At 43.7% G+C, this 12,143-nt stretch overlaps 1 protein-coding gene across 1 annotated transcript in view; it reads right to left on the reverse strand.

The window, feature by feature from the left end:
- Positions 1-1,796: 1,796 nt before the first annotated feature.
- FAM47E (family with sequence similarity 47 member E) overlaps positions 1,797-12,143 on the reverse strand; it is a 104,463-nt gene continuing 94,116 nt past the window's right edge. Inside the window, 2 exon segments of the mRNA XM_030192485.1 lie at positions 1,797-2,321; positions 7,114-7,191. Coding sequence (XP_030048345.1) covers positions 2,181-2,321; positions 7,114-7,191 — 219 coding nt within the window. The 3' untranslated portion in view covers positions 1,797-2,180.

Here is a 12,143-nt window from a genome sequence, read left to right on the forward strand (position 1 = left end):
CCATAAACCATAAACCAAACATATCTCTATATATAAAAGGCACCTCCAACGTTCGAATGAAGCCTCAAGCCGGAAACTTGAGGCGGGCGAGATATCCGGTTTGGCCATGAGTATCTGCCCCGCCCTCATGTCACAACGTGATGACGTCGAGGGCGGAGCAAAGACACTCAACGAATCAAGGAAGCTCATTGGTTAATCTCTGTTTCCACTCCCCAACGCAGCCATCATTCCCATACACTCAAAACCAAACAAAATGGCCACTGCACCCCGTCCGTCCCCCCGCCCACACTCCCGCTCACCCACCCTCCCGCAGCCGCTTGCTCACCATTCCGCTGCACCCCCCTCTCCTCTCCCACTCTGGCCTTGCAGCAGGACGATTACTACACACGAGTGGAACTGACCCAATCAACTACAATGTAAGTAAGGAGGCCCATTGGTTAATCTCTATTTCCACTCCCCAACACAGCCGTCATTCCCATACACTCAAAACTAAGCACACCTACGAGCTGCTGATACACATTGTCATTTTCACTCAAAACCAAACAAAATTGCCACTGCACCCCGTCCCCCCGCCCATACTCCCCCTCACCCACCCTCCCACAGCCGCTCGCTCACCGTTCCGCCGCACCACCCTCTCCTCTCCGACTCTGGCCATGCAGCAGGACGATTACTACACACGAGTGGAACTGACCCAATCTACTACAATGTAAGCAAGGAGGCCCATTGGTTAATCTCTATTTCCACTCCCCAACACAGCCGTCATTCCCATACATTCAAAACCAAGCACACCTACAAGCTGCTGATACACATTGTCGTTTTTTCTCCCTTCTTCCATCTGAAACACGTCTAAAGCTGTTTCTACTGGATAAACTGCGCCTTAACAGGTAAAGGACAAAAGGTTTTTCTTTTTGGTTTCTTACTGCACACCTTTTTAAATTATTTGAAAGCTACACATCTGTACATATGACTATCATGAAATCTAAACTAAATATCACTCAAACACTTTATCTAGCCGTTGCCTGTCAATGTGTGTCACTGAAAGAGTATGAGGGAGCTCCAGCTGCCTGTGGGTCAGGACAGGACTTAGCTGCTGTACGTCAGAAGCAGTGTCTCCTTAGGTTGACAGCAAATAGCAACCCCCCCCCCCCCCCCACCAAGCACCTCGGAGGGAGGGAGGAAGGGAAGGGACAGGACCATGGAACTGGGAGGGAGGGGGAGGGACCCTTGAACTGGTAGGGGGACCCTGGAACTGGGAGGTGGACTATGGAACTGGGAGGGAGGGAAGGTGACCCTGTAACTGGGAGGGTGGGGACCCTGAAACTGGAAGGGACCCTGGAACTCGGAGGGGGGGATGACCCTGGAACTCAGAGGGGGGATGACCCTGGAACTCGGAGGGACGGAGGAGGGACCCTGGAACTCGGAGGGATGGAGGAGGGACCCTGGAACTGGGACGGAGGAGGGAGGGGCCCCTGGCACACACACTGATTCTCACACATACATTCTCTCTCTCACGGACACACTCGCACCCAGTCTCACTCTCTCTCTGTCACACACACACACTCACACATTCACTCTCTCTCACACAGTCAATCTCACACACACTCTCTCAAACATACACACTCCGACGAAAACCTTGCTAGTGCCCGTTTCATTTCTGTCAGAAACGGGCCTTTTTCACTAGTTTCTTATATTGGTCCTGAAAACCAAGATGTGGTCAAGTGGTTGGAACATAGGACTGCAAGTACATAATCATGATGTAAGCATTATCTTTTTATGATTGCCAATCAAACCTTTGATCAAACATTTGCCCTTCAAACAATGTCAAACATTTGCCCTTCAAACAATGTGAATGATCCATTTGAAAAAAGCATTGTACTGAAGACCAAGTCAACTTGCATTGGTCTGCCCACCTGTTCTAAGAGATGGAAGGAGGGTTTTAGCCATAAGCCAGAAATAAGTCTGAAAGTAATGTAAGAATTTACACATTTCTTTTTTATATACTGCTTACATACAAACTGGATTATGCAACTGTTGTTCACAAGTAACAATCATTCATCCTAAAAGTACAACCCAATACCCAATACCATTAATTTAGACAAGGCTATGTGTCTGAAGTATAATTTATTAGCAACCCTCCCTCAGCCCATGAAACATAAACAGAACAAAAGGTGAAAAAAGGGTTAATTTATAATAGTTTCTCCATGTGTGGAGGCAGACCCTGATTTATACCTCCTGTTTTTCTTTGACACATTCCTTGTTGACAATTTTGACGTAACTCCATCCATGCTCTCTGGTGTTTGATTTAAAAAATTCATCAGGAACTGGAAGAGTGAAAAAATGGAAATATAGTTACTTATTGACCATATATACTGGAGATTCAGATTCAGATCCTGAAATGCTTTGTGAAAAAGTACATTTTTATGATTGACATCTAATGGCACATGTACTTTAATGAGACATTTTGCAGCATTTAAGATTTTTTGAGTGCAGTCAGAACTGGGTAACTTTAGGAGACATCAGAATTTGTTAAGGATTTAACGATCCCACTATGTTTTTACCCAGTGCATATAGTTTCACCAATGAATATGGCTACAAGCAAAGAGATTTAGATTTTGCATATGACTAGTTACTAGATCTATAATCTATCATTAAAATTGTTTGTAGTACCTGAAGATTGGAGGGTGGCCAATGTAACAATTATTTTTTTTTTAAGAGTTGTAAGGGTGATCCCAGAAATTACAGACAAGTAAGCCTGATGTCAGTGCTGCGCAAAATAGTGGAAACTATTATAAAAAATAAAATTACTGAACAAACAGACAAATGGTTTAATGGGACAGAATCAACATGGATTCAGCCAAGGAAGTCTTGCTCACCAATCTGCTTTATTTACGTTCCAACTACTGGAGTTGCCATCAAGCCCAGTCATATATGGGATACAGACTGCAGAAGTCCGCCTGGCACTGGCCTTAGTTTTTCACAGTCGGAGTCACCATCTAAGCACCACTCAACACGTCACACACTTGCAGTCAATCATTTAGGTTTTGGGGGTTTTTTTCTACCATCCATTTTCTAAATTAGAGATCCTCTGTGTTCACCCCACACCTTTTTGAAATCTGTTACCGCGTTTGCCTCCACCACCTCCCGCAGGAGAGCATTCCAGATATTGACCACCCTCTCTATGAAAAATAATTTCCTGACATTATTCCTAAGTCTACCACCCTGCAACTTCAATCATATCCTCTAGTTTTATCGTTTCCCCTTCTCTGGGGGGGAGGGGGGAGAAAAAGAGTTGTGAAGTATTTAATCATCTGTGTTATAATCCCCCCTTTCCTCCATCTTCTTATTCAGGTCTTCCAGTCTCTTCTCAAGCATTTTAGCACAAGCCCCATACCATTTTAGTCACCTTCCTCTGAACCACTTCAAGTCTTTACATCCTTAGCCAGATATGGCTGCATAAAACCTGAAAATAATACTCCAAGTGTGGCCTCACCAACAATTTGTACAGGGGCATCAACACCTCCTTTCTTCTGCTGGTTATGCCTGTCTATGCAGCCCAGCATTCTTCTAGCTATGGCTTCCGCCTTGTCACACTGTTCATCACGTCCTCAGACACGATCACCCCAAGGTCCCTCTCCTTGTCTGTGCATATCAGCCTCTCTCCTCCTAGCAAATACAGCTCCCTTGAATTTCTAGTCCCCATAAGCATAATTCTTCATTTCTTCATATTAAATTTTAACTGCCAAATACATTAGACCATTCTTCTAACTTTTGCACATCCCTCTTTATTTCTTTGAACGTGTGAATAAATATATGAATAAAGGTGAATCATATCTAGATTTTCAGAAAACTTTTGACAAAGTTCCTCATGACAGACTCCTGAGAAAATTAAAAAGACATGTGATGTGATAGGAGGCAATGTTCTGTTGTGGATTGGGAACTGGTTAATAGACAGAAAGCAGAAAGTAGACTTAAATAGCCATTTCTTTCAATGGAGGAGGGTGAATAGTGGATCTGTACTGGACCAGTGCTATTTAACAAATTTATAAGTAATCTGGAATTGGGAACAATGAGTTAGATGACTAAGGGCCCCTTTTACCAAGCTGCGGTAAAAGAGGCCCTGTGGTAATATCGGTGCATGGATTTATGGATTTGCCATGCACCGAGGCCTCCTTTTACCACAGCAGGTAAAAGGTATATTTTTTAAAGGTAAATGGCCCTGCAATAAGTGAACCACTTGCTGCACGCCATTTCCCGGGGGAGTCCTCACTGCCACCCATTGAGGCGATAAGGGCTTCCACGCTCACCGGGCAGTAACTAGGCAACACACAGGGCTGCCTGGTTACCACCAGATAAGCCCCCGGCCCTAGAATGCATTTTCTAGCGCTGGAATTGGCACACGACAGATGGGCTGGGACTAAAACCGGGCTCCTGTGGTAGGCCCGATTTGCAGCATGCCAACACAGTGGTAGTCCTACCGTCCTTTAGTAAAAGGGACCCAAAATTTGCAGATGACACAAAACTATTCAGTTGTTAAATGGACTGTGAGAAATTGCAAGAAGATCTTAGAAAACTGGAAGACTGGGTATCCAAATGGCAGATGCAATTTAATGTGGAGAAATGCAAAGTGAGAATAAAAATCCAAATCATTGTTACTTGATGCTAGCTTCCACATTAGGAGTCATCACCCAGAAAAAGATCTAGGTGTCATCATGGACAATATGTTTAAATCTTCTGCCCACTGCAGCAGCCAAAATGGAAACAGAATGTTAGGAATTATTAGAAAATGGATAGAAAAAAAGGATAAAGAATATCGCTGTATGGTGATGTGTCCGCTCCTTGAGTTTTGTGTGCAATTCTAGCTGCTATATACTCAAAGACGAGTGACCAAAATGATTAAGGGGATCAAACCCCCTTCATATGAGAAGAGGCTTATGAGTTTAGGGCCCTTCAGGTTGGTAAAGAGATGGCTGAGGGGGGATATGATGGAGGTCTACAAAATCCTGAGTGGAGTAGAACTGGTAAACATGAATTGATTTTTACTCTTTCACAAAGTACAAAGACTAGGGGCCACTCAATGAAGTTACATAGTAATAGTTTTTAAATGAATAGAAGGAAATTTTAGTTTCAGTCAACAAATAGTTAAGTTCTGGAACACGTTACAGGAGGATCTGGTAATAGCAGTTAGCGTAGCTGGGATTAAAAAAGGTTCGAACAAGTTCCCGGAAGAAAGGTCCATCTTCTGCTATTAAGATATACATGGTTAAAGCCACAACTTATATCTGGGATCGGTAACATGGAATCTTGCTCCTATTTGAATTTCTGCCTGGTACTTGTGATTTGGATTGGCCGTAGTTGGAAACAGGATACCGGGCTAGATGGACCATTGGTCTGATCCACTACGGCTATTTTTATATTCTTAAATAAACAAAACAGTTTTGACATTTTATTTAAAAATGAACTGCCCAATTTTAAAGCGATTTAACTGGGTAAGAAAGGCTGCCGCCCCCTTAAATCGCCTGTGACCACCTAATCTCTGATATTCAGCAGCACTAAACCGGGCAGTGCTGCTGAATATGGGCTCTGACCACCCATGTTAAAAGTGGGCAGGTCAGGGGCGGTGTTGGGGAGGAGCTGGCAGTTATGCAGTTGCTGGCAATATTCATTGCTGGCACCTGCATAGCTAAGCAGACAAATTTTGAACAGCTCACAATCTGTGCTAATTTGGTCCGAAACTTGGCCCCTTAACTATGTGGGTTCTGGCACTGAATATTGGCTGGCACTCGCATAACTTGTTTTATTTAACCCTCATGATCCCCCTCCCAGCCCCTGAAAAAGCTCCCCTCCCCCCTGATTGCCTCCCAATCTTTACCCTTGCCTGGTCTGGGTGGGCCCCCTCAGGCCTACCTTGGTGGTCCAGTGGGGGTGATGGGGCACACTTGAAGCCCACTTGCTCTTACCCCTTGCTACCGCCTGTAGAAAATTGGTGCTATGACCTGGGGGTCTGGATAGATTCCTGAAGGAAAAGTCCATTGATCGTTATTAAATTTTGGGTTTTTGCCAGGTTCTTGGGGCCTGGATTGGCCGCTGTCAGAGACAGAGTGTTGGGCTTGATGGACCTTTGGTCTTTTCCCAGCGTGGTGATGCTTATGTGCTTATGTACCCCTCACGGCAGCCTCATGATACCATGAGCTGCCGCAAGAGGTCACAGATGCCCAGACTGAAGAAGTGGGGGATGGGGAGGTGTTCTAGGTGGAGGAGGGGGCTTCTGCATAGCGCAGGCTGGGGTAAGGAGGGAGGGAGGGAGAGATGGAGATGGGCTTTTTCTGGAGCCAGAAGGGGTATAGCAGGGTCTAAAAAAAAAACAATGTTATGCAGATCCTGGCCAATATTCTACCGTATAACTGTCTTATATGGGCACTGGCTGAATATTGGCCGGGACCTACATAAACTCTGATAGCCAGCCCCACTGACATTGAATATTTGGGGCTAATTCTGCCCATAGCTGTCAGCATTTTAAAAACACACTGACTGCTGTGGGCTGAATATTACCCCCGAAGTTTGTAAGGTGTTTGTGTGGAAGCTTGCAAAGGGAAGGAGGTGGGGGGATGCAATATTTTGGGGTGGGGAAGTTTGGGCAGAAATTCTAAAAGAAGGAACTCAGGTGTCTATACAGTATTTCCCAAGTTGGTCCGTAAGTACCCCCTTGTCAGTCAGGTTTTCAGGCTATCCACCATGAATATGCATGGAAGAGATTTGCATATAATGGAGGCAATGTCTATTATATGTGCATTCTACCAGCACATGTTTCCATAGTGCACATGCATTTAACTGGACTGAGAAGATGTGTTCCCAGAGCCGTGTTTAATTTGGGGAGGAAAACAGCACGCCTGGATGACCATTTAACAACTGCATGTGTTATTTTATTCCATTGGGTCACTTGCATAAAAGAACAGGTGCAAAGTATGAGGCCCCTTCTAATACTGACACATTTCTCTTTGAAAACTGGACATAAAGCACATGCACTAAAAGCAAGTTCAAGGAACTGACATGCTTTACAACTGCATGGGCTGTTTAAAACTGGCCTCTAGTCAGTTTATTGCTTTTGTACCATACCTGAGGTCTTCTGTAACCCTTCCTGTCAACGAATGTCTTAAAAGCTGCTGTTGACTGTAGTTTCACAATCTCTTCATCCTACAACAGTTGTAACAATGTCATTCATTCATAGCACATATTTTTGCCATTCTGCTTAATCTCCACAAGGAGTAAATTTATGGTTTCATCTGAAGCTTGGAATTGCTGCCCATTTATGGAGCTGATTGAATTGTTTTACTTCACAGTAAATATAATTCTGAGACTTCACACTGCCCTACATTTTTATTTTTGTTACATTTGTACCCCGCGCTTTCCCACTCATGGCAGGCTCAATGCAGCTTACATGGGGCAATGGAGAGTTAAGTGACTTGCCCAGAGTCACCAGGATCTACCTGTGCCTGAAGTGGGAATTGAACTCAGTTCCTCAAGCCCAAAGTCCACCACCCTAACCACTAGGCCACTCCTCCAATTCCCCCCCCCCCCCCCCCTTAGTTGTATAACAATGAGGTTCAATTTAGGACAGCCTTTTTTCTCTCCTAAATTAAACTGCTCAGTTATATGGATAAGGGCTAAATATTGCTGATATATAGTGAGGGTGATGCCCTTGTTCTACCCTGGCACTATCTGTATAGAAGTCTAGGCCTTACCACTCTATGATTCAACAGCCAGACTGTACAAGTAGCAGTGGAGAGGTGAAGCCCTGCCAACCACAGATTCAGCAGGCTAGTAGTGAATGGAAGGGTGGAGTGGTGCTGCAGCCACATAACCTGAAGAAGACATGGCAGACAAAGCAGCCCCCACAAAGAGCAGGCAGCTGAAGTCCTGTTCTCCACCTTTTTTTTCTTCTCTACCCCGTTCCCCCTCTACTGCTGCCCCTCTTTTTTCTGTCTCCTTCCTCTCTCTCTCTGTTTGCTCCTCACTTTTTTCCTCTATATCCTCTTCCCTCCCTAGTTCCATTCCTATACCCTCTCTCCTTCCAAGTTATAGCCTGTTCTGAGCTTCCAGTCAAACACTTCTTCAAGGCTTCTTTGCTCCCAGATGGGTCAACACTGCTGGCAGGAATCTGGGAGCTGCTTCAGACACAGTTGTTTGTTCTTGGGTGCCTGATAGCTGGGGGAGATGGGACCTCAGCTGCCATATCTTTGGGTGACAATGTCTAGTCTCCCATAATCCTCCTGCTCCATCTGCCATGTCTTCAGATTAGGTCGCACTGCCTCCAGAATGCCCCTTCCACGGTCCAGTTTCTTTCTGTGGCAAAGCCAATATTCAGCAGCCATGCCTAGTTAAGTGCCGCTGAATACTGGTAGCCAACCCAATGAGCATGATTTAAGCAGACAGGAGCCTCTCCTTCCTGTTTAAATTACTTTGAATATTGACCCCAGGATCTTGATAGAGAGAAAAGAAAACTAAGGAAAAGAGGTGGATTTGATACTTTGATCTGATATCCTTTCCATTGGTTCTCTCTCAGAATGAAGAGGAGACATGGAGGACATTCTGTAGATAAATCTCTCTTATCTGTCCCCTTCTCCTCTACTGCTAATTCCAGACTCCGTTCCTTTTATCTTGCTGCACCTCACGCCTGGAATAGACTTCCCGAGCCTGTACGTCTAGCCCCGTCTTTGGCCGTCTTCAAGTCCAAACTTAAAGCCCACCTCTTTACCACTGCTTTTGACTCCTAACCACTACTCACTTGCCCTGTCCTTTCATCCTCACCTCTTTATTCCCTTACCCTTAATTGTTCTGTCTGTTTAACTGTCTTATCTAGATTGTAAGCTCTTTGAGCAAGGACTGTCTTTTTGTGTATGGTGTAGAGCGCTGCGTATACCTTGTAGCGCTATAGAAATGATAAGTAGTAGTAGTAAATGGATTTCACTGTGTGAAAGAGTACTCCTGGAGGCATTCTGCAGTAAAAAAAAAAAAATTTTAAATATTAGAAAACTTTTAGAAATTCTGCACCAAAAGTTTTGTTTCTCACCTGCAACAGTGTTTTTCATAGACACAGAAGTGGGTAACTTCACTGCACATCACTGGGATGGAACAGCTCACCTAGAGCTCAGAACTAAGTGTTCAGCCCTCAGTCTCCTCAATTAGTCCAAGGCTGGTAAAAGGAATACAACTCTTGGGGAGGCAGGAGGGATTGTATACCTGATCAATCTTGTTGTCTATGGATAACACCTTTAACAGGTGAGGACAAATGCTTTTTACATCAACAAGCAGGACTGAGTCAGGTGCACATGTGGGTGACTCCAAAGGTTAGGGCTGCTCATCTCTTTATGATTATCCATTGTTCAGAAGAAGCCCACTCATCAAACAATGGGACACTTTTAATATCACACAGATAGGTTGACAAGCACAGCTCATCCAGATGCACTAAGTCTGACGGAGGACAAGTCCAAGCAATATTGCGAAGAGAAAGTATGATGCAATGATCAAGTTGCTGCTTTGCATATGGAATCCATTGACGCCACAGTAGCTATAGTGGTTCTGAACTGATGAGATTTCACTTTACTGGTTAATGGAGCCCCAGTTTGATCATCATGTAACCTTGGCCTAACCATAAAGTTCTGGGCACCAGCTAGCTCTTCAGGTCAGCACCCGAAACCAGTGTCACAACAAATTTTTAGTTTCTTACTGAGCTGGGCGCAGGCCGGTGCCAGACTTACTCCGGTAGGCTGTAGGGTTTTAAGACACTTTTGTTTAGATTTCTTTACTAATCCAGGAGCAAATTAACTTTACTCTCACTCCAAATGAACTTTACTCTCCAAAGAAATACTCCAATCCAGGCTTTATGAAACAAATTTAAACTTTACTTGAAATGCTGCAACAGGCAGTTTATCCAAACAACAAATTTAATTAACTCTTAACCCCACCCTTATATGACAACTTCTATCCATCTAAACCCACAAACATTTCCCTCAGCACTTTCCCTTAAACACTCCCCTTGGGGCTGGGCTTCTCACTCTCCCTTTCCAATCAGTTCTCTCCAACCAGTAATTCTGAAGAAGGACTCTCATCTGTTCAGTAATCCCCAATGATGGATTATAATAACATAATTGTATTCAGGATGCTAGCCAATTTGCTAGGCTACTGGAATGCCAACTCTGTTGGGGACAAAGGAGACAAACAATTGTGTTGACTTTCTGACGGATTCAGCTCTTTTCAGGTAATAAGTGCAAGCTCATTTGCAATCTAAAATATGGACAAATTTCTTGCATGGATTCTTAGGAGGTTTTGACAGAATGTAGGAAGCATCATTTTCTTGTGAACATGGAAAAGTGTTACTACTTTAGATAACAACTTGGGATGAATTTGATGAACTCTTGTGATGAAACTGAGTATACAGCTCATAGTACGCAAGGCTTGAAGTTCACTTATCCTTCTCAGCAAGTTAGCAACTAGTAGAAAGCGTACCTTCCAGGTAGCATGCTTGAGAGTAGCAGACTGCATTGACTCACACAGTAGCTTCCATAGAGATGAACGAATGAGCTGAAGTCCCAAGGTACAGGAGCTTCGGTAATGGTAGTTTGATGTAAAGAAGTCCTTTTCATGAATCAAGAAATTATAGCACATTAAGCAACTGAAAACTAATCAACCAGGGTATAATTTCTGGATGTTCAAATATTTTCTGAATTTTATAGAAATAACCCAAAATGGGTTGTCTCTTTTAAAACATCAAGAAAGATAACTTGAGTAGAACTGGAGAAAAAAAAATTAATTTGTTGAATCAAAGATTAAATACTAAGAAATCACTAGGTGTTACCATTCAGAAATTTTGAAAAGTAAAAAAAAAATGTATTAACAAGAAACTAGAGGAGGTTGGTAACAATCCTCATAGACTTTATAAAATAATATCTGACCTTACACTGTCATCTTGCCTTGCTGAGTTTATAATTCTTTGATTAGTGCTGACTTTTTTGAAAAGAAAATAATTTATTTAATCCTTGGTTAGTGAGTCATCAAAGGATTTAGAGGCAGTTGATTAGAGGGGTTGGAACTGCTCTCGTATGAGGAAAGGCTAAAGAAGTTAGGGCAGCTTGGAAAAGAGATGGCTGAGGGGGGATATGATTGAGGTCTACAAAATGCTGAGTGTTGTGGAGCGGGTGGAGATGAATCGATTTTTTACTCATTCAAAAAGTACAAAGACCATGGGATACTCAATAAAATTGCATGGAAATACTTTTAAAACATATAGGAGGAAATATTTTTTCACTCAAGAGAATGCCCTGGAACTCATTGTCGGAGGATATGGTAATGGCAGTTTGCGTATCTGGGTTTAAAAAATGTTTTGGACAAGTTTCTGGAGGAAAAGTCCATAGTCTGTTATTGAGATGGAAATTAGGGAAGCCACTGCTTGTCCTGGTATTGGTGGCATGGAATGATGTTACTAATTGGGTTTCTGCCAGGTACTTGTGATCTGGATTGGCCACTGCTTGAAACAGGATACTGGGCTCGATGGACCACTGGTCTGACTCAGTATGGCTGTTCTTATGTTTTCTCTTTTAAAATGTACAAAGACTAGGAGACACTCCATGAAGTTACTAAGTAGTACATTTAAAACATAGAAACAGAGAAAATGATGGCAGACAAAGACCGTCCAGCTCATTTTCGAAAGAGAAAGGTGCCCATCTTCCGACACAAATCTGGAGATGGGTGTCCTTCTCTCAGGGTCGCCCAAGTCGGCATAATCGAAAGCCGATTTTGGGTGCCCTCAATTGCTTTCCATCGCGGGGATGACCAAAGTTCAAGGGGGCGTGTCAGCAGTGTACCGAAGGCGGGACAGGGGCGTGGTTAAGAGATGGGCGTCCACGGCCGATAATGGAAAAAAGAAGGGTGTCCCTGACGAGCATTTGGCCGACTTTACTTGGTCCCTTTTTTTTCAAGACCAAGCCTTGAAAAGGTGCTCGAACTGACCAGATGACCACTGGAGGGAATCGGGGGTCACCTCCCCTTACTCCACCAGTGGTCACTAACCCCCTCCCACCAAAAAAAAACAATTAAAACACATTTTTCCAGCCTCTATGCGAGCCTCAAATATCATACCCAGCTCCATG

This window comes from Microcaecilia unicolor, chromosome 2, assembly GCF_901765095.1.
Source record: "Microcaecilia unicolor chromosome 2, aMicUni1.1, whole genome shotgun sequence".
In the NCBI taxonomy this organism is placed as follows: domain Eukaryota; kingdom Metazoa; phylum Chordata; class Amphibia; order Gymnophiona; family Siphonopidae; genus Microcaecilia; species Microcaecilia unicolor.